This window comes from Eretmochelys imbricata, chromosome 11 (genome assembly GCF_965152235.1).
Source record: "Eretmochelys imbricata isolate rEreImb1 chromosome 11, rEreImb1.hap1, whole genome shotgun sequence".
NCBI lineage: Eukaryota > Metazoa > Chordata > Testudines > Cheloniidae > Eretmochelys > Eretmochelys imbricata.
The window spans coordinates 13,402,227-13,423,972 of record NC_135582.1 but is presented as its reverse complement, the minus strand read 5'-3'; the positions used below and the strand labels follow the sequence as shown (position 1 = coordinate 13,423,972).

At 41.5% G+C, this 21,746-nt stretch overlaps 1 protein-coding gene across 1 annotated transcript in view; it reads left to right on the top strand.

Moving 5' to 3' along the window:
* Positions 1–4,369: 4,369 nt before the first annotated feature.
* Positions 4,370–21,746, top strand: part of OSBPL11 (oxysterol binding protein like 11) — a 62,711-nt gene continuing 45,334 nt past the window's right edge. Inside the window, exon 1 of the mRNA XM_077829657.1 lies at positions 4,370–4,909. Coding sequence (XP_077685783.1) covers positions 4,770–4,909 — 140 coding nt within the window. The 5' untranslated portion in view covers positions 4,370–4,769. The remainder of the gene's footprint in view (positions 4,910–21,746) is intronic.

The following is a 21,746-nucleotide window of genomic DNA, read 5'->3' as shown; positions in this document are numbered from 1 at the left end:
GGGTCCTTTCATTCAGGCTTTTGGTGAGGGAAAAGAATTTGGCCCCAAAGTAAAGTTCTAGAATTTCACTTTTAATACTGGATGCTAGTGAAGGTCCAACCTCACTCTATTGCCTCATTAGGCAAGGATGTTATGAATGTCACCGATATTCTCATGGCTCAAGAGTGCCTTTGTGTAGTATAAAGCGAGCTGCTAGTGGTAAGTGTCTCTTTCAGCTCTAAGGGGATAGAATTGTGTACTGAATTTCTTTTTTGGGGGATAAATGCTCCCACAATATCCTTAGTCTTGTGTAGCCTATGCAGCCATGTGTTTCAAGTATTTTAAACATTTATAACATATACATACAGTGCCATAGGAGTTCTGAGTTAGACCTATTTTTAGGGGTGGGTATGGTTGCTGCCTTTTTACAGGAAGATGTCTGTTCCCAGGGATTACCTGTCCTGTGGAGAAAAACTGAGTCTCTTAATGGTCTGGTATTGCTTTTTTCATTCTGCCGCCACTTCATAAGTTCTTTATTTTTGTAAGGGGAACTGTTGCTGTTATTTCACTATTATCAACCTTGACTTCGAGGTGTAGTACTTGATTTGAAATCCAATTTTCTTCAACATCCCTCATTCACTAGAGGGCACCAACTGATCAACAAAAACAATAGCTTCTTTTTTTTTTTTTTTGAAGCAAAAGGCTTCCCCCAAAAGAGAATACAGGTCAGAGCCAGGGCTAGAAGAGTGTTCTATAAAGGGTTGCAATCTGGTGAGGCCCATTACTTAAACTGATGTGGGAAGAGTGACTTTGACAGATACCACAGAAGATATCTAGTTAAAGAAATGTCATCCTTTGAACTCCAGAGATCTGAAACAATATTGAGCTCTTCATTCAAGTAAGAACAGCACTTAATTTTAGCTTTTTTTGTTGGTAGGGTTAAAGGATTGCATATTCCTGTCTATTTTCCCTATCTATGTAGAGTTTCCTAAACCATACAAGAAAAGATTAATTTTCTCAAACAAACAGTAGCAAGAAACCTGAAAGGGAAATAAGGTAAACAAAAACCAGCCAGAATGCTGTTGCCAGGCTGAAGAATGTAACAACTGATAGCCCTTATTTAATCTGTCCTCACAATTTGGATCTTTTTTTATTTGAGGGTAAAATAATTTAAACACTTGCTGCCCACATGCTGACCTTTATTTTAAACTGTAGCTCTGAAAGAATTTAAGACCCTTATCTCCTGGAAATATAGGGTACCATCACCTTTTTTCTATTGTTTATATTACAGTAGTGCTTAAAGACACGGTTATTAGAGTCATGACCCCCTTGTGCTAGCCACTGTATAGATATGGAACCCAGTCCCAAGGATTTACAGTCTCTTCCTGTATTACATTACTTAAGGTATTCGTTCTAACAGTATTACCGGGACATACATCAGGATGGGGGGAAAAAGAAAAGGACCAGTTAAAAAAGGCTTGAAAAAACAAGTAGTTAAAAATGTTGTTAAAAAGATTTGGAAAGGATAAAAGAATTCCATTTGGCTGGTTGTGAGAAAAGAGTAATTTTTTGTGATTTTAAAAAACTGTTCAGGTGCTTCTTTTGCACTCATAAAATTAAAATAGCATAACACATTTGTAGACATTTAGGATTGTCACTGTGCTACATAGCATGGCCATTTGGGACTTCATAGTGATGAAACTCAAAACCTCCTACTGCAAAAGAGCAGACCTTTACCAACAGAGCTAAAGGAGAATCTCTGTTAGTTGTTGGTAGAATATGATACAGTTAAGTAGTTTTTCTATTCATTAGAGGAGTTGTATACATACATACTAGCTAGTCCATCACTATTCTTTGTACTGCCGTAGTGCCTAGAAGTCCAAACCTAGCATGCTAGAACTGTACACACACACAAATATGGTCACTCCCTCAAAGAACTTTTGCTCTAAGTGTAAGAAGAGACTCAACAATTAGATACAACAAACATGAGGGGAGAGCACATATTCTCCCCATTGGGCAGAGGCTGCCCTTAAATGTCTAGGGTACAGAGGGGTTTAAATGTGAGTGCTCACGCCAGTGTAACAAATCAGGGGCCACTTAGGGCTTTACGATTGTTGCTATCCTGTATACCATGGCCATTCCCAACTTTACAGCAGCAACAGGGACAGAAACCCTTGTTACATAAGCCTCGACTAATTGAACTAAGGGAGACTGTCCTTTAACCCTTAGCATTACAGGGCCTGTAACAGAGTGGAGCTATTTGGATTCTATTCATGGGTCAGAAGTGGATTACACATACATAATAGCTAGCTTAGTTATAAAACCTCAAATTTTACTTAATCCTTGGAAATCCAAATGCCACTGAGCTGTCTGAATTAATTTGAATCAGAACTGTATTTGAAAAATGCCATACTATGTACAGTAAAAAAAGACACATGCAAAATATGCCTGGGTGGATGCAGTGCTTCAGATACATGCAGTGCTCCAGATACCTTCACATTTCAGCTCATTCAGAGGTGGTGAACCAGATGGTGAACCAGATTAAGAACCTGTGTGTCGCTGCTGAACAAACAAACCTTTTCTGTGGGAAGCCATGTGTTGATTTGATTAGAAGGTGTGGGGTTTGTTCCCCAGTTATACCATTTGAGTAAATTGCATCCTTCCTTGTGCTATGACAACCTTGGAACACAAATATGAGCAAAATACCTGCCATCAGGTCTGTGAGGTTTGGTTGTTACAATGCCCTCTCAAATAATGCTCCCCACCCCACAATGGTTTTCCATCACATGCGGCTTACTGAGAATATGGCAGCATTTTAGTATGACAATATTTTTTTATTAATATTTAATATTTGTTATGGTGGTGCCTTGTGGACCAGGTCTGAATTGTGGCCACGTTGGACTATACTCTCTACAAACACAGAGGAAGACACATTCCCTGCCCTGAATGGGGATACAATCTAAAAAGACAAAGATCTCCCAATCAAAGTGATCTGGATGCTAATAGTCACAAGTCTTACTAATTACATTGTTGTTTTTGCTTTGTTCTATTAAAGCCACATACACTAAATCTCCTTGCCCTGCCTTCCCTCCCCTGTTCATCCCTTATCTTTCTTCCACACCAATTCCAATTCTCCTTACTGGACCCTCCCAACAGTCAACCCCCTCTCTCCATAGAGATTCATGAAACTGATACATATGTGACTGGGCTCTTGTAAAAGTGGGGCAGGAGGGATTTAAAAGAGGAAATCCAGAGGACCAGAACAGAAACGGCATCCCATGATGATGATAATAAAGAGGGCAGAGTGCAGGTCAGGCAGTCAGATTATCAAATTAATCAGTCAAGTAATCAGTTTACCACACAGGTATCACCCCAGATCTATGGTATAGCCCTATTTGTAACTTTTAAAACAAATGTTTGTAGCCCTTTCCCAGTGGGGCAGAAGAAAGGGCGAGTGGTTAGGGCACTTGCTTAGGCTTGGAAGATCTGGATTCGAGTTGCTGCTCTCTCACAGATTTCCTATGTGATTTTTATCCCCATCTGTAAAATAGGGATAAATAGCTCTTCCATACTTCACAGGGGTGTGGGGATGATAAATACTATAGAGTCTGAGGCGCTCAGATACTGCGACAAGGGAAGCTGGGTAAGTACCATAGATAGGATTGCCACCCTTAGCAGACTGAGGTGCAGGTTAAACTTGTTTGTGTTGACATGGCTGGAACCGCCAGCATGACCCGGGGACAAGCTTGCATGTTTCCACAGGGCTGGCTTCCAGACTCCCACAAGCAGGTTTCCACGCTGCCCTGGCACCCTGAATGCAGGAGCGTCTCAGGGCCTGACTGAAACACACCCTGCAAAGGCTCTCTCCAACCCCTTGCCCGTCAAACCCACAGAGGTGGCTCCTGTCCCAGATTGGGATCGTCCCCCTTCGCCCCAAGGAGCTGCTGTGAACGAGGGAGGCGCCCCCTTCCCCTGGGGGGGGGCAGTACCAGGGTGGGGGTGCTGGGGTGGCTGCTGCCCCAGGGCTTCCATCATACGGTTTGGTTCAATGGGTCTCTTTAACCCCAGGATACACTTTGTTCCAGCACCCCTGCGTGGGGGTGCTGCCGTGACAGGGAATCGCCCCCTTCTCCTGGGGAGGGCGGGACCGCGGGCGCTGTGAGGGAGGGAGGCGGCCCGCCTCGCCCCTCCCTGCCCGTGACAAAGATGGCAGCCGAGCCTTCCCTCCCCGCGCCGGGCGGCTGACCCGGAAGGGGAGGCGGCGCTGGCGCTCTCTGGGCGCAGGGAGGACGGCGGCGGCGGGCCGGGCCCAGCCCAGCCGAGCGGGCTCTGTGTCTCCGTCCGCCGCACGCTGAGGCCGGACCCCGGTGGGTGGGGAGCAGCGAGAGGGCGAGCGGGGCGGGACCTAGAGCCCACAGGAGGCGGGCGCGGCCGAGCCCCACGGACGGAGCAGGGGGCCTGGCGTGGGCGGTGGCTCAGGTGCAGCCAGGGAGCGGAGCCTGTGCCACGGGGAGCCCAGCGCCGGGCGGCAGGGAGCGAGGAGGCCGAGAGGGAGGGAGCGGAGCAGCCCCGCGCCCTCTCCCTGCTGAGCTCCAGCCGCTTCCTCCGCCCCGGTGACGGCTGCACTCCGGGGCCTGCGCCGCCCCCTTGCCCAGAGTCTCCCCCTCCCGCGCCTGGGTCGCTGGCTTCCCGCGGAGACCCGCTGCCCCCTGCGGGGTGCTGTGGGAGCGGCGCCTGGGGCGTAGGGCCCTTCGGATTCCTCCTGGGTCGGGTGGCTTAAAAACGGTGCCATGCAAAGTGGGGAGTCGGCCTCGGCCGCAGCCATGAGGGTGTCCGAGAGCGAAGCGAAGCTGGAGATCCCGCTCCCGGCCCAGAACAGCAGCAGGAGCCCCGGCAGCCGGGGCGGCAGCACCAAGGGCTGGCAATACAGGTAGGTCCTGCTCTGGTGGCCTGGCGACCATCCCCTAAGGAAAGGGGGGAAAGGGGGTAAAGGGGATCCCTTGTGTGAGCTATTTACGGGTATCCTGCTTTCCCAGGTGCATCTCGCTTGGGGTAACAGCCTCCCTCCAGACCCCGACTGACCTGTGATGTAATACTGTAACCCCAGAGGGGACAAAACGTGGGGGGAACCAGCCTTCCTTTGCGGGGAGGATAGTCCCCAGGACCTCAAAGGTCGGAGACACAGAGCTGAACAGGAGAGAAAGGGAGGCTGGAGAGAGGAGACAGAATGGGAAGTCAGAAGCAAAGATCTCAAGTAAATCTGACTGACCTACATACTTATTCATTTGTCGTCTCATTTTAGGACAATATGTTCACTTTTACTCCATGTAAATCCGTTGTTGTAATTTATTAGCATAATTAATAAAATCAGGAAGCTGAAGTTAGAGAGACTACTATGAGAGAGATGGAAATTAATCCCAAATCATTTCAGCTTCTTTGATTTTTAATTATTTGAGTTGTTTCAGATCTTACCCTGATATTTAGGGTTTACAAGGTAACTTTGTGGTTAGTGAACTTGTCTAATCAGTTCCTTGTTTCTACCAAGTGAATTAATTTTCTTGATTGAGAAGTCACCTTTGTGAAATCAGTTGTCTTGCACAGAGAAAAAACTTTTAGATTATTTGTGCTGCTGTGAAATTTTATATCTCTGTTTCATGGCAACAACATGTCATTTGTGACATTTGTCTGTTGCAATTGGAAACCAAGGATGCTGCTGGTTTCCACTTGTAAAGCTTCTTTTGATCTTACTCTATAAAATGGTTGTCAACAGTACTGTAATACCTATGAAGAGTGAGATAAAATCACACCTAGTCATTCCATTTGCACGGAATAACATGGCCATGGATTTAATTATATTGCGTCTGTATTTTATTTAGGCTCGTATTAATATTGATGCTTAGTTCCCAAAGCTTGTTAGAAATATTAACCTATATTAGTTATAGTATTAAAGCTATAGTATTCTCAGATTAAATTATTTTTTAAATCAACTATTCAGTGTTTATGCTGTTCACTTTTTTGCATTTCTGTCAGCTTAGACAATGAAAATGTTAGTTTCCAGTCAGTTACGTTTTCAAGTTCTTGTGCATTAGCACAGAGCTGCAATATTTGAGTTGCAAATGCTATAAGGAAATGTTTGTTGGTTTTTAAAAAAATCAAAACATGGCAACATTTTTATTTGTCTTAACTTTCGAAAAACGTTGTTTTCTCCTCACTTCCTCGCAAAACTTAAACTACAGCCCAAATTTGACCAGGCAGTGTCTTTCAGAGTTTTAGTAAAACCTTTATAATTTATACTGAAACAGCATACTTTTCAGTGACTGACGATAGGTGGAAACTACTCCTTCTTCCCCCTACAAAATGCAGAGACTTTTCTCTGTCAAATGTTGAGACCTTTGATGTCATAAATATTCAGTTGAACAGTAAGTGTATGCCATTTTTAAAAGAAAAGAAAAACAATGTTACCAATGTGCCTGACATTAAACTGTAAAAGGTAAATTCAGTGGTTGTGGAGGCAGGGTGGGAAAAATCTTTTTTTTTTTTTTTTTTTTTTTAAATTCAGTAGACAATATCAAGTTGAAATCTGGTCCATTAAAAACAAAACAATTAAAAATAGATTTGGGTGCTATGTTTGCTGTGAAATTCCTCTTCTTTTTTTGTTTTTGTTTTGCATTCATATTCCCCTTTCTGCCATTTAATATCTCTCTCTCCCCCCTCTCCAAATCCCCCCCCCATAGATTATGAGCTCTCTGGGATAGGCACCATCTTTGTTACACATGTGTACAGTAAGTCCTACAAGTTGATCCTTGACTGGTGTTCCTACACACTATTGTAATAAAAATTCTAAATAACAATAATGCTGTTTCAGAGTAACAGCCGTGTTAGTTTGTATTCGCAAAAAGAAAAGAAGTACTTGTGGCAACTTAGAGACTAACCAATTTATTTGAACATAAGCTTATGCTCAAATAAATTGGTTAGTCTCTAAGTTGCCACAAGTACTCCTTTTCTTTTTGCGAATAATGCTGTTTGTAAGACTTTTGCAAACTGAGAAAGTGACTGACTGTTTAAATGGCATTACATTTAAAGTATTAAAAGTATTACATTTTAAATATTAGTCAAAATAGGTTAGATCTTGTATCCACCTTTTTTATACAGAACAGTATTTGATTGTAATGGGTTATATATTGTAAACTAACTGTACTGACCTTGACATGGGGATTACTTCTATTGTTGAGCAGATGTGCAGGCATTAAGGATGTGGAATAACTTGTGGCTAAAAAGTAAAGAAATATATATTCTGCATTTTTAAAATGCACACTGACTATGCAGTCTTTAGAGGAATATTGCAGGAAGTGAAATCTAAAGGCAATGGACACGGCAAACAAAAGCCTTGCTCCCAGATGTCTTGGAGTAAAGTTTTGAGGAGATTAAAAAGTTCAACATTCTTGCATTTCAAGCTATGAGTAGGAAGAAAATGTGTAAGGCAGTGAAAGACCAAGAAATACATTAAAAACCATCCTTTAATCAGATCTAAAATTAACTAACAGCTAAGGCATATATTTTGAAATTAAGGTGATTTGCCTCTTGGGGTTGACTTTGATAAGAATCCTTTCTAGCGAAGTTTGGATGAGTTGGAGTTAATCTGAAAGATCAGAAAGTCTCCCCCCGAGGGATCTATCTAATATCTGTAGGCTCTTATAACATGCCCATCACCAGAGTATCTGAACCCCCAAAATGCCAATTTTTAAGCCTACTGGTCTGCCTTTTAAGACTGTAAATTAAATTAGGGAAATCAAGTAAACTCAGTTATTGCAGCACACATAGTATTTGAGAGCACTGGTTGCTTATTCTCTAACCTCTGCAGTATGTTGATCCTTGATTCCCAACTCTGATTTTCTTTTTGTTATATACTTATGTAAACATTATAACTAAGTTTTAGCTGTGCAGTGCATCAGAATTGCATAGCTAGTAGTAACTGATTTGATTAAGATTGGATTTTTGAGAATAAGCCAGAGCTTCCATTAAAGTCAAGGTCCCTAGTATTGTGATGAGTAAGGAAGTTCAATGCATCAGTTTTAGTGGCCAGTTTTCTTATGCCATTTCTTTGTAACTTCCACTCTAACTCTTGTCCCTACCTGTTCTCTCTTGTTATCATTTCTGCTCTGTTCTGTTTAAAGGTAAAACTTCTTAGACTCCTTGTCTGTGGATTTTTTTTTTTTTTGGTGGTGATTTCAAATTATTATTCTAAACTTCTTTTGCTTTGCAGCAGCCAGCCCACAGCGCCTTTCATAGAGAGAGGCGAAATAACAGATTATTATTACCTGATAAATCTGTTTTAGAGCTGGCATGCTTGCATCTCCTCTGTCTCCTTCTTGCTTTTCTTCTTCCCCCTCCCTTTGTTTCTCTGTTACCGATGCCCTTAAACTCATAGTTGGGTGCTAGAATTGTGACATCAAGAAGTAAGTCACCAACTGGCATCACCCTCTCTCTCCTTCTACCTTTACCTTTCCTGTGTTTTCATACTGCTTTCCTATTGGTTAAATGCCTTAGCTCTAAAGTTTCAAATGATTAGAAATTTGGATGCTTCAATTTTTAGGTGTTCATCTTAACACATCTTAAAGATGCCTGGCTTTCAGAAAGTGCTGAGCCCCCAACCCTTTGAAAATTGGGACCCTTTAAGGTGGCTCAAGTTGAGTACCAAAAACTTGAGGCATCCAGATAGTCATTTGAAAACTTGGGCCTTAATTCTTAATGTGTGTGGCTTTTTAAAATCCTTTATTATTAAAGTTAAAATTAGTATGTGCTTTCTCCAGTTTAAAGTTCATCTTTCTCCTTCCCTTTCCATTTTTTGCTTTCCTTTTCCTGTATAGTGCCTGCTCTTCACTTCCCCCATAGTCTCTTCCCATTTGCAACTCTGTGCCTTTTTTGTGTGTCACCCCTATGCCTGTTACAGACTCACTCTTCCTATGTATCCAGTGACCTCCTTCTCCTTGAAATCTCTGAGAAGTTGCTTCTTTCATGACTGATCTCTACGGCACAATATACTCATGCCCTGGATCGTGCAAAAGTTAATAAATCTTTTATTTAAAAAAACCCAATAAAACAAATTCAAAGTGAAGACAAATTAATTTACCCACTTACAAAGTAATACACTCAAGCAGTCTGTAAAGCACAGTGTGCACCTGTGATTAGTAGATAATAAATAATTACATGCCAGCATGGAGTTACAGCATCACTGTTTAAATATTGTCTGTTGGGAGCTGCATTGGCAAGCCTCGGTCATGGGGATCTGCATTGGCATGCAGTCAGTCGTGATCTGTCAGCGGGGATGGCTGAAAAGACTTAGTGCTTGTTGCTGCTTATCTTAATTTTTGACTTCTCTGTACTGAGAGATTGCACCATGTTACAGGGCTGTCAATCGCAGTTAACTCATGCAAATTTATTCAAAAAAATTAATCACAATTTAAAAAATTAATTGCGATTAATCTCACTGTTAAACAATAGAATACCAGTTGAAATTTATTACATATTTTTGGATTTTTTCTACATTTTCAGATATAATCGATTTCAATTACAACGCAGAACACAGTGTACAGTGCTCACTTTATATTACTTTTGATTATCATTTTTATAGTGCAAATATTTGTAAACAAAAGAAATAGTATTTTTCAATTCACCTCATTCAAGTACTGTAGTGCAATCTTTCTTATGAATGTGCAACTTACTAATGTAGTTTTTTTACATAACTGCACTCAAAAACAAAACAATGTAACACTTTACAGTCTACAAGCCCACTCAGTCCTACTTCTTGTTCACCTAATTGCCAAGACAAACAAGTTTGTTTGCATTTATGGGAGATAGTACTGCCCACTTCTTAATTACAATGCACCTGAAAGTGAGAACAGGCATTTGCATGGCACTGTTGTAGCTGGTGTCGCAAATTATTTACGTGCCAGATGCACTAAAGATTCATATGCCTCTTCATGCTTTGGCCATCGTTACAGAGGACATGCTTCCATGCTGATGACGCTTGTTTAAAAAAGCGTCAATTAAATTTGTGACTGATCTCCTTGGGGAAGAATTGTATGTCTCCTACTCTGTTTTACCCACATTCTGCCATATATTTAATGTTATAGCTGTCTCGGATGATGACCCAGTATGTTGTTGGTTTGAGAACACTTTCACTGCAAATTTGACAAAATGCAAAGAAGATACCAATGTGAAATTTCTAAAGATAGCTACAGCACTCAACCCAAGTTTTAAGAATCTGAAGTGCCTTCCAAAATCTGAGGGGGATGGGTTGTGGAGCATGCTTTCAGAAGTCTTAAAAGAGCAATACTTTGATGCGGAAATTACAGAACCCAAACCACCAAAAAAGAAAATCAACCTTCTGCAGGTGGCATCTGACTCAGATGATGAAATGAACAGGTGTTGGTCCACACTCCTTTGGATCGTTATCGAGCAGAACCCGTCATCAGCATGGACACGTCCTCTGGAATGGTGGTTGAAGCATCAAGGGACATAGGAATCTTTAGCGCATCTGGCATGTAAATACCTTACGACACCGGCTACAACAGTGCCATACAAATGCCTGTTCTCACTTTCAGGTGACACTGTAAACAAGAAGTGGGCAGCATTATCTTCTGGCAATGTAAACAAACTTGTTTTTCTGAGTGATTGGCTGAGCAAGAAGTAGGACTGATTGGAATTACAGGCGCTAAAGTTTTACATTGTTTTTTATTTTTGAATGCAAGTTTTTTTCGTACATAATTCTACATTTGTAAGTTCAACTTTCATGATAGAGTTTGGACTAAAGTACTTGTATTTTTCGAGTCATTTAATACTTTTTTCTTTTTTTACAGTGCAAATATTTGTAATAAAAAATAAATATAAAGTGAGCACTGTACGCTTCCTATTCTGTGTTGTAATTGAAATCAATAAATTTGAAAATGTAGGAAACATCCAAAAATATTTAAATAAACGGTATTCTGTTGTTTAATAGTGTTAACATTTTAATCATTTTTTTTAATTGCGTGATTAATCACTTGGCAGGCCTAGTTGTAATTCATATTAACAAAGGAGTTAAGCACAACTTATCACTCAATATAGACAAGGACTGTCGAGTTTAAAATTGTCAGCTGGTTGTGGTTAACCTTAGGGTCCATCCTGGGTTCACAATTATTAATATGATGAGGAGATGTGATTTTTAAAACACAACCTTTCTTGTTTACCTTGAGTCCTTAACATTGTGTTAACAAATGTTCTAACAGAGAGAATTTCCCCAGTGTAGGCAAGTTTATGTTCATGTTTATGCATGAACTAAAGCACTAGATGGGTGGAACAAAGGGAAGGTCACACAGGATGTTGACGTATGAGCAGTGAACCTGGCTGGTGTTAAAGAAGTGGACAGGATTATGAAAGAATGGCTAAAGGAATTCGGACAGACACTCAGAGGTGCAACTCCTATGGTTAGCTGTCTGCTACAAAGAAAAAAATACCTGGGCCCAATTACACATGAAGTGGGCCAAAGGTGAGGGAGTGCTGAATGTTCCTCTCCACTGGCTTGTCAGGGCTGATGAGTGGTTGCTAAGAGTGTTATCCAGGTCTTGCTGCCATTGAGCGTCTTCATCGTGTAGGACCCTGAAAGTGAAGGCCGTAGAACCCATGGGGGCAGAAATGTGCAAAAGGCTCTGTTGACTGTATCATAGTAGAATATTTGTCTTAGTGATTTGACCCAAGATCACTAGATATTAAAACTAAATAGAATGTACAGGGGAAATGTTTTTAACATGTCATTCTGAGAGATCAGATCATTTATGCTGTTGATGGCTTCCTGTGGAATGAATTCCCATGGGAACCAAGGACCGTCACAAATCTCATTACCTTTTCACTACAAGTGCAAGGTCTTCAACCTTGTCTTCTCTAATGTAAACACATAACTACGTGTATATTAAGAGTAAAAATATTACCAAAACAAAACATACCACTAGGCACAACATAAGAAATTCTCTCCTTGGGGAGAACAAACCATGCATGGCAGATGTTTGTCATGTCACATAATGTACTACAGGAAAACACTTGACTATTACAGTTATGTATACAGTATAAGAACATACAAAGAATAGAATAGTTCCCTGAAAAATAGGGAATGTATACAGGACTCTTACTTATCCTGAGCATTCTCTCATGATACATGTTCCTCACATTAGATTATAGGTGCAGCTGGTAGCATCGCCTATCATTACGGTTGCCTAACGCTTTCCATTATAAGACCCTGTTTTCAGTTGCTTGTAACTTTGCCAAACTTTAACCATTTAGACTGAAATTTTCTGTGGTAGGTGGCTGCCTGAGGCAGATTATTTTTGGGGAGAAGTTCAGCTGTTTTGAGAATGATGCTAGGGAAAAATACATTGTTTTGCCCATGTTAAGAAATTCTGGAAATCCTTTCTTTGAAAAAGCTGTAGCTCCCCCCATGCTTTGGAGCAGAGCCTTGAAATTTGGCAGGTGGTGACCTTTGTGTACTAACTCTGTGAAAATCTGCCCAAATTTGGCCAAGTTCTATGCCTTTGCAAAATTGCAGTGTGCACATGCTCTGTAGAGACATCTTAGATTTTAGCAGCTAGATACCCCGAACGCTGCATCTACACTGGGTGGGCTCCATCTCTGTTTTTGCCACAGAACTCCTGTGTGATGCTAGTCCATTGCTTAAACCAAACTTTTCACTTGTGGTCATTAATTGTGTGTTCTTTATTTTCTCAAGTCAGACACCCAGATTCTGAGGCTTGGGTTTTCAGAAGTTCTGAGCACTTACAGCTGCAACTGAAGTCAATGGGAGCTGTGCTTTGAATATATAAAATACTATATAATGCTATGTACAGTGAAAAATCAGGTCTTGGGCATCTCAAATTGGGCATCCAAACTTAGTGGATAATTTTGACCTTGATCTCTCGGTGCCTCAGTTCTCCATCTGTGAAATGGGGATAATACCTCGCATCTCACCAGGGTGTTGTGAAAATAAATTAATGTTTGTGAAGCGCTTAGATACTACAGTGATGCACACTATAGAAAAGCCCATGGGGAAATTTTAATAATTCTGTCTTCAGAGCAAGGTTTGAATAATGTACAGCAAATAAGGCATGGGGCCACACATTGAGCAAGGAGGAGGAAACACAATATTAAATAGCTGTTAAATGAGCATAGTCTATTCTGTACTCTGAATGAGGTATGGCAAAAAAAACCATGTAATTAAACACTATCATGGAGGTCAAATTAAAATGGCAAAGGCAACCTTAATTCTGGCATTTCCTAGCTTTTGAGTGCTTGACTTTGCAACCTTAATGTTTTTTTAACTTTTAATTTTGTGGTGTGTATGCGTAGTATTTGAAACAATCCTCTGAGTATCCAGACAAATTGCAGTTTATTGTAAAATGAATTTAGCATTGTTAGGTGCTTTTCAGCTGACACACACACAGAATAAAACCAATGAATCTGAGAGTCTTGATTTTGAACCATTTCTGAGATGTGGCACTTAACAGTTAATTATCTTTCTTCCAAGATTCTTCCAAAGGTGGTTTAGGGGATGGTGAAAGGACTTAATAGCGGATGTCAAATCGGTTGCATAATTGATAAGATGTAGGCTATTCAGATTGCTTATGACTTGATGTTTGCTGCAAAGTCTATAACAGCCATGTAGAGTATCAATATTATTCCGGGATACGGTAGTTTTACAGTTACAAGAAAACCCTCTCATGTTTCTTGGTAGGCTGGGACCTACTGTATACTATTGTTTAGCAAGAAATGCAGTTGTGAAGAGACATAGGAGCTGCAGAGCAAACCATTGTTCTGGGCCATGCTTGTGCTAACCTAGATACGCTTTATAGAGATTTGTTTCAGAGTAGCAGCTGTGTTCGTTTGTATCCGCAAAAAGAAAAGGAGTACTTGTGGCATCTTAGAGACTCACAAATTTATTTGAGCATAAGCTGTAGCTCACGAAAGCTTATGCTCAAATAAATTTGTTAGTCTCTAAGGTGCCACAAGTACTCCTTTTCTTTTAGAGATTTGTTGTTTGTTTTTGCCTATTTCTGTGCATAATTATTGCTTAGGGTCCATTACTCTAAAAGTGAAATCCTCTTTATTTGGTTTCAAGAATAAGCCTGACATTTAATTCCAAGAAAATGCATAGAAGCAAATTTTGTGTTGTAACGTAACTCCGAGTAGAGCAGCTTTGATTCACCTTCTGAACTGAATGAAATTGATGTCAGGAGACTAGCAAGTGAATGTTCTGTTGATATTTATCAGAAACTGCAATTACTAAGTGAAGTGGTGCATTGCTTAATTTGTGGTACCAGACTCAAAGGGAAATTTTGTTGATATAAAAATGATAATGAAGCTATACCTATGGAGACAGTAACAATTTCTGTGCTCCACTGTGTAACATAACCATACTATTGAAATGTTGGCATCTTGGGACGTTTGTTTGACACATCCATCTCCAAAACCTTGCAGTTCATTTTATCTAGATGTATACGCCAGACTGTATTGATGATGATTTTAATGGTGGTCTTCAGAAGCCAGATAAGACAGCCATAGGATTTTCAAAAATGGCTAGTGGTTTTGCATGTCTCCATTTTTAGGTGCTCAATTTGAGATATTTTAAAGGGTCCTGTTTTTCAGAAAGTGCTGAGAATGTACCCTATGAAAATCGGGCCTCTTTAAAATGCCTCAAACTGAGGCTTCTGAAATCTCCAGTACTTCTGATACTGTAAGCCAGTGTCGCCCATAGATTTTACTTTAGAGTTCATTTTGAATTGATGATCATAGTTGTGTATGTGGGAGGAGTCTTTGCTAAATTTAGATGTATTTACAGAGTAGTTTCAGTATTAATGTAAGCAGAAGTTAAATTGCTTGTTTAAACACCCACTTCAGCGTGTTTGTATGGCAGATATATTTTGAGTGCTAAAGAGCCTTCTAAATGACAGTGCAGTTAAACAGGCCATTTTACAGCTGTCCAATGAGAGCAATGTTTTGCTTTTTATTCATTAGGTGTAGGGTCTTTGCTCTGTTTGCTAATTTCTGCCCTAGCAGAGTTAGCGTGGTCACTTAAGGAGTTTCATTAATATAATGGACAGTAGGTATTACTATGCAGCCTTTCCCTCCCTGTCTTGCAAGTTCAGGCACAATGGTATTTCAAAACACTTAGGGCTGATTTAAAATTCCTGTTGACAATAAGTTTTCAGGGGGAATAACTCTTTTCTCCCAGTGCAGACTGGCGCTTTCAGTGGGTACAGAAATATTAATATCTTATAACATATTAGGATTTCAATAACACTGCTCAGTTTTTGTAGCAAGGCTGAACTAGAATCTAATGTAATAGCAAATCCTCTCAGTTTGAACTTAGAACAAAGAGGGATGATCTCTTGTAGGTAGTAGGTTATAGCCTAAAACATTTATAAATGGAAAGGGGTAAGCAGTGTGTTTAACTGAAATAAGTGTCTTGGAGCACTTCTAGAGGCTTACTTTGTGTTGTCCTCAAATTATTGATGTCTTTGTGTTACAGAATCCTAGAAAAGTTAAGGGAGAGCCCTTGAGAGGTTATCACAGGGGTGGGCAAACTTTTTGCCTCGAGGGCCACATCTGGGTATAGAAATTGTATGGTGGGCCAAGGATGCTCACGAAATTGGGGTTGGGGTGTAGGAGTGGGTGTGGGATCTGGGGTGGGGCCAGAAATGAAGAGCTCAGTGTGCGGGAGGGCTGGGACGGGGGTGTGTGGTGTACGGGCTCTGGCTGGGTGTGCGGGCTCTGGCTGGGTGTGCAGGCTCTGGGGTGGGGCTGGGGATGAAGGTTTGGGGGTGCAGGAGGGTGCTCCAGGCTGGGGCTGAGGGGTTGGGGGGGAGGATCAGGGCTTCGGCAGGGAGTTGGGGTGCGGGGGAGTGGCTTGGGGTGCAGGCTGTGGGCAACGCTTACCTCAAGTGGCTCCTGGAAGCAGCGGTATGTCCCCGCTCTGGGTCCTATGCAGAAGCATGGCCAGGTGGCTCTGCTGCACACTGCCCCATCCACGGACGCCGCCCCTGCAGCTCCCAATGGCCGTGATTCCCGGCCAATGGGAGCTGTGGAGCTGGTGCTTGGGGCAGTGTGTGGAGTGGAGCCCCTTGGATGCCCCTACAAGTAGAAGCCTGAGGGGAGACGTGCTGCTGCTTCCGGGAACCACGAAGAGTGGCTCCCGACCCTGCTCCCCAGCTGGAGTGCAGGATCAGGGTAAGCCCCAGACTCTGCTCCCTAGCTGGAGCTCGAAGGCCGGATTAAAACGGCTGGCGGGCCATAGTTTGCCCACCCCCAGGTTGTCCAGTCCAGTCCCCCACCTTGAGGCAGGACCAAGTAAACCTAAACCATCCATGACAGGTGTTTATCCAATCTGTTCTTAAAAACATCCAGTGATGAGGATTCCACAGTCTCTCTTGGAAGGAAGCCTTTCTAACCTCAATCTCCTTTGCTGCAGATTAAGCCCATTACTTCTTGTCCTACCTTCAGTGGACATGGAGAATGACTGATCATTGTCCTCTTTATAACAGCCTTGAATGGATTTGAAGACTGTCATCAGATCTTCTTTTTCTCAAGACTAACCATGTCCAATTTTTTAACTTTTTTTTACTCTGTCCTCAGAGGTCAGGTTTTCTAAACTTTTTTTAGAGTAACAGCCGTGTTAGTCTGTATTCGCAAAAAGAAAAGGAGTACTTGTGGCACCTTAGAGACTAACCAATTTATTTGAGCATGAGCTTTCGTGAGCTACAGCTCACTTCATCAGATACATACCGTGGAAACTGCAGCAGACTTTATATATGCACAGAGAATATGAAACAATACCTCCTCCCACCCCACTGTCCTGCTGGTAATAGCTTATCTAAAGTAATCGTCAGGTTAGGCCATTTCCAGTACAAATCCAGGTTTTCTCACCCTCCACCCCCCCACACAAATTCACTCTCCTGCTGGTGATAGCCCATCCAAAGTGACAACTCTTTACACAATGTGCATGATAATGAAGTTAGGCCATTTCCTGCACAAATCCAGGTTCTCTCACTCCCTCACCCCCCTCCAACTTTTTTTATCATTTTCGTTGCTCTCTGCTGGACTCTCTCTATTTGTCCACATCTTACCTAAAGTGTGGTGTCCAGAATTGGACACAGTACTCCAGCTGAGGCCTCACTGGTGCCAAGCAGAGTGGGGAAAGTTACCTCCCATGTCTTACATATGAAACTCCTGTTAATATACTTCAGTGATATTAGCCTTTTCATGACTGCATCATGTTGTTGACTTCAGTTTGTGATCCTCTGTAACCCTCAGCTCCTTTTCAGCAGTGTTACTACCTAGCTAGTGATTCTCCATTTGTAGTTGTATATTTGATTTTTCCTTCCTATGTGAAGTATTTTGCAATTTATTGAATGTCAGCTTCTTAATTGCAGAGCAACTCTCCAATTTGTCAAGATCATTTTGAATTCCTATCCTGCCCTCCGAACACCTCCCAGTTTGGTGTTGTCCGCAAATCTTATAAGCTTACTCTCCACTCCATTTATCAAAGTCATTAATGAAAATATGGAATAGTGCCAGACCCAGGACTGACTCCTGCCGGACTCCATTAGATACACCCTCCCAGTTTGATAGTGAATCATTGCTAACTACTCCGAGTATGGTCTTTCAAAAGGTTGTGCACCCACCTTATGGTAATTTCATCTAGGCCACATTTCCCTAGTTTGCTTATGAGACTGTCATGTGGGACTGTGTCAAAAGCCTTACTAAAATCAAAATATATTTTGTCTACGGCTTCCCACCCTCTCCCGGCCCCATCCACTAGGCCAGTAACCCTGTCAAAGAAGGAAATGAGACTGATTTAACATGATTGCTGGCTATTCCTTATAACCCTCTTATCATCTAGGTGCTTACAAATTGATTGATCAGTAATTTGTTCCAGTATCTTTCCAGGTGTCGAAGTTAGCCTGACTGATGGTCTGTAATTCCTCTGTAATTTGGTCCCATATTTAACAACAGATACTATGTTTACCCGTTTCCCGTCCTCTGGGATCTCATTCATCCTCCATGAATTCTTGAAATAATTGCTAATGGTTTTGAGATTGCTTCAGTTAGTTCCTTAAGTACCCTAAGCAGTGGCTCTCAACCGTCTGTCTACTGTATCCCTTTCAGGAATCTGATTTGTTTTCTGTACTCCCAAATTTCATCTCACTTAAAACTACTGGCTTGCAAAATCAGACATAAAAATACAAAAGCGTCACAACGCACTGTTACTGAAAAATTGCTCATTTTCTTATTTTTACCATATAATTATACATCAATTGGAATATAAATATTGTACTTACATTTCAGTATATAGCAGAGCAGTATAAACAAGTAATTGTTTGAAATTTTAGTTTGTACTGACTTTGCTAGTGCTTTTTATGTAGCCTGTTGTAAAACTAGGCAAATATCTAGATGATGTGCCCCCGGAAGACCTCTGTGTACCGCTGGTTGAGAACCACTGCCCTAGAGGAACTTGTTTCCTAGATTTGCTTGCACTGTATTTTGACTGAGTGGAGGAGAATGTGCTGATTGCCACAGAAACCAGTAAGTGTGAAAAATACAACTTCTTCTGCCACAAGTCTAAATGATGGAACAGGAACCGCTGCTTCCAGTTTGCAGTTGACTGTTGAAATGCTGGTGAATTGCACAGTGAATCTTACTTTTTTTCCCCCTTCTAAATAGCTTTTGAGAAAAAAATAGGATGTCAGAGTATATGCTCTTTAAATGATCAAGCAACTTCTGCTGTCTCTCACTTGATGCCTATAGGGTCCCACCCATGCCCAAAAGACAGCAGGAGGGAAAGGAGAACTCTTGAGATTTGGGTGGTTTCCCAGTATTGCATGGGTGTGGCACCACAGTTCTAGGAACCTGTCCTCAGAGGAAGTAGTGGGGTGGTTTTGTCCCCCCCACCCCTGCTTTTTTAAAAGAGAACTAATAATGCTATGTAGATGGAAACTTTTGGACAGTCCATATGCAAGGGGAATAAACTAATATAGTCAGCAAGCCCCTGCACGCTTTTCCTGAGATTTTAGATGAGCAAATGTTAAGTGAGATCGGGGTATTACCTTTCAATTAGGAATTTTTAAAACCGTTAACTTAGTTTACATTTTTCAAAAACATAGGGTTGTGCCTTCTATTAGCTACGAATACCCTCTTCTTTCCCTTTTCCTGCTATTTGTTTGGTTTTTTTTTACTCACTTCGTTACAGTCGAGTTGAAGGCAACATGTAAGTTCTCGGTGGATGAGACTCTGGTTTCCTGTGTTCGTACATAGCTGGGTACAATGGGGCCCTGATCCTGGAGGTGCCTTCATGTACTATCCTGTAATAAATAGGTGTTGTGATGGGAGTCGTCAGATCTTGCTGTTAGTCTTCAAGTTTTCTCTTAGCATGCAAGCACTTCTCAGTCTGCTGAAATGTTGCATCAATGTTAATTTTTTTTACTAGATTATTTTTTTGTGTGGAGAGCCATGGCAAGCAGTTTGGGAGTTTGCTCTCTGCTTTAATCTGCCTTCCTAAGGTCAGTTTTTGAAACACATTTGCTCCTTGGAACCGGGCATTGGTGTTTTGGCAGTTTCTTGAATGAGGCCTGCCTGCATGCCTTTTGTGACCACCTGTGTTCAGGCACTGCTATATATAGTGTGAAGTAAACAAGTTGCACAAAGAATATATCCTGGTTTAGCATCACTGATTTCTCCAACAAAAGGAAGCTGGCCTGCAAGGCTTTGACATCTGCTGTCACTTGACAGAGGGCCAACAGTAATAATACAAATGGACTAGTGATAGTAAGTTGTGGAAAAATAGTTTTATATTTTAATGATCCTTGGACATAACTGTTTAGGTATCTAAAATCTGTCTCTTGAAAAACATCTGAGGCTTCCCCCCCTTTTTTTTTCTTCAAGGGGGTGTGTGGGCTATGAAGTAATCTGGCTTGTTAGGAAAAGGTACTTGAGTGGTATAGTTTGCCCATCAGTAAAATGGGGATAATTCTTACCTATCTCAGAGGGGTGTTTGTAAAGGAGTTGGAAAGTGCTGTATATAAGGAGCTGCCTAACTTTAGCAGCCTGGAGTGATTCCAAGGGAAGGATGGTTTTGTGGCTAAGACACTGGACTGTGGCTCAGATTTGCTCTCTGTTTTTTCTCTGCCACAAACTTCCTGTGTTATGTTGGGCAAGTAACTCAGTCTTCTGTTCTGAAGTTCTCTAAGTGTAACGGGGGTAATACCGCCCTTACTTAGAATGATGGTGTGAAGATAAACATGGTCTGACATGAGCAGGTGCTTTGGTGGTGGTGTCCTTGCAAAGTTTATAAATAAATTCCATTAGCTAAGAACTATCAAAGATCAACATTTCCATATAAATACTGTATACAAGTTTGGGCCTGAAGCTTGTTTATCAAGGGAATGCATAAGGGTTCAATCTTGTTTTATGATATATGGACATATTTTGTAAAAGCAGTTACTGCACACCGAGGAATCTCAAAAAACAAAATAAAGGCTTCACAGAGGAGTGCAAAATGAGTTCTTGTTGGATTTCTCTAAAATAGCTGTAAGGATTTCATTGCAACACATGCCTACCTGTATAATATATTTGACATTTATTATAATAAAAGTGGCAGACTACAACTACTACAGGAGAGCAGTAAATGAGGCTAAGATTTTGGCACAAGAAGTTTTAGTAAATTTCACGGCAGAGGTTCAAGGAAAAGTCACAGGAAGGTCACCAACATTCCTGGCAGGGGCAGTGTGGTTTTGCTTTTAGGCAGATTAGCCATGTACTTCTCATTCAAGGCATTCCACAGAAAAGACATTTCATGTCCTTGGTGGCCTAAATATATAGTCAGTGAAATCTTGGAAAAGTTTGGGTCAGGGGAGGGTTTGAGAGCAAGTTGACCCTGCAGCAGCAGTTCCTGGACTCAGCTCCCCACTCTGGGCATGAGACCTGATGCCTCTAAACTTTGGGTATCCGCCGCTCTGTAGATGGAGGGGTAGATGGGCCAAATTTGACTGGTGGTGTGACCCATGTGCTAGGTTGCAGTGGCATTCTGATTTGGCCCATCTGCCCCTCCTTCTCCAGCTGCAAGAGGGGTGGATACTGAAAACCTGAGTGGTGCCAGATAGCAACACCTGGAGCAGGAAGCTGGGCCTAGCTCTGCAGCTGAAGTACTCCCCTCTTCTTCCCAAAGCCATTTCCAGAATTTAACTAATTTTATTTAGATTCACAATTTCTGTGACCTCTGTGCCAAAATCATAGCCTTAGTAGTAAATATTTATACTGTGGTAGTATCCAAAGGCCCCAGTCTTAATTGGGCCACATTGTCGTGTTCCCAGTATATCTTATTTTGGGGTGAAACATCTACACAATGTTCGTGCTGTAATTCTGCTAATACTTTTACTGTATATATAACTCATCTTTTGTAATACAGTGGAAACTACTTTATTATTCTTGAAAATATAGTCTTCTAGATTAAATGACTGTTGAGACATGGGTTGTCTTAATTTCGTTATTTATGGGCCTGAGAATATTGTCAGGACTTTTGTATTCACCCACGAAAGCTCATGCTCCAGTACGTCTGTTAGTCTATATGGTGGCACAGGACTACCCCTCTGAAGCTTGTCAGGACTTAGAAATACTTACATCCAAGTGTATTTACTCCTGAAACTTAGATAAGTTATGAACGGTTGTAACAATTTCAAGTTACTATCCAC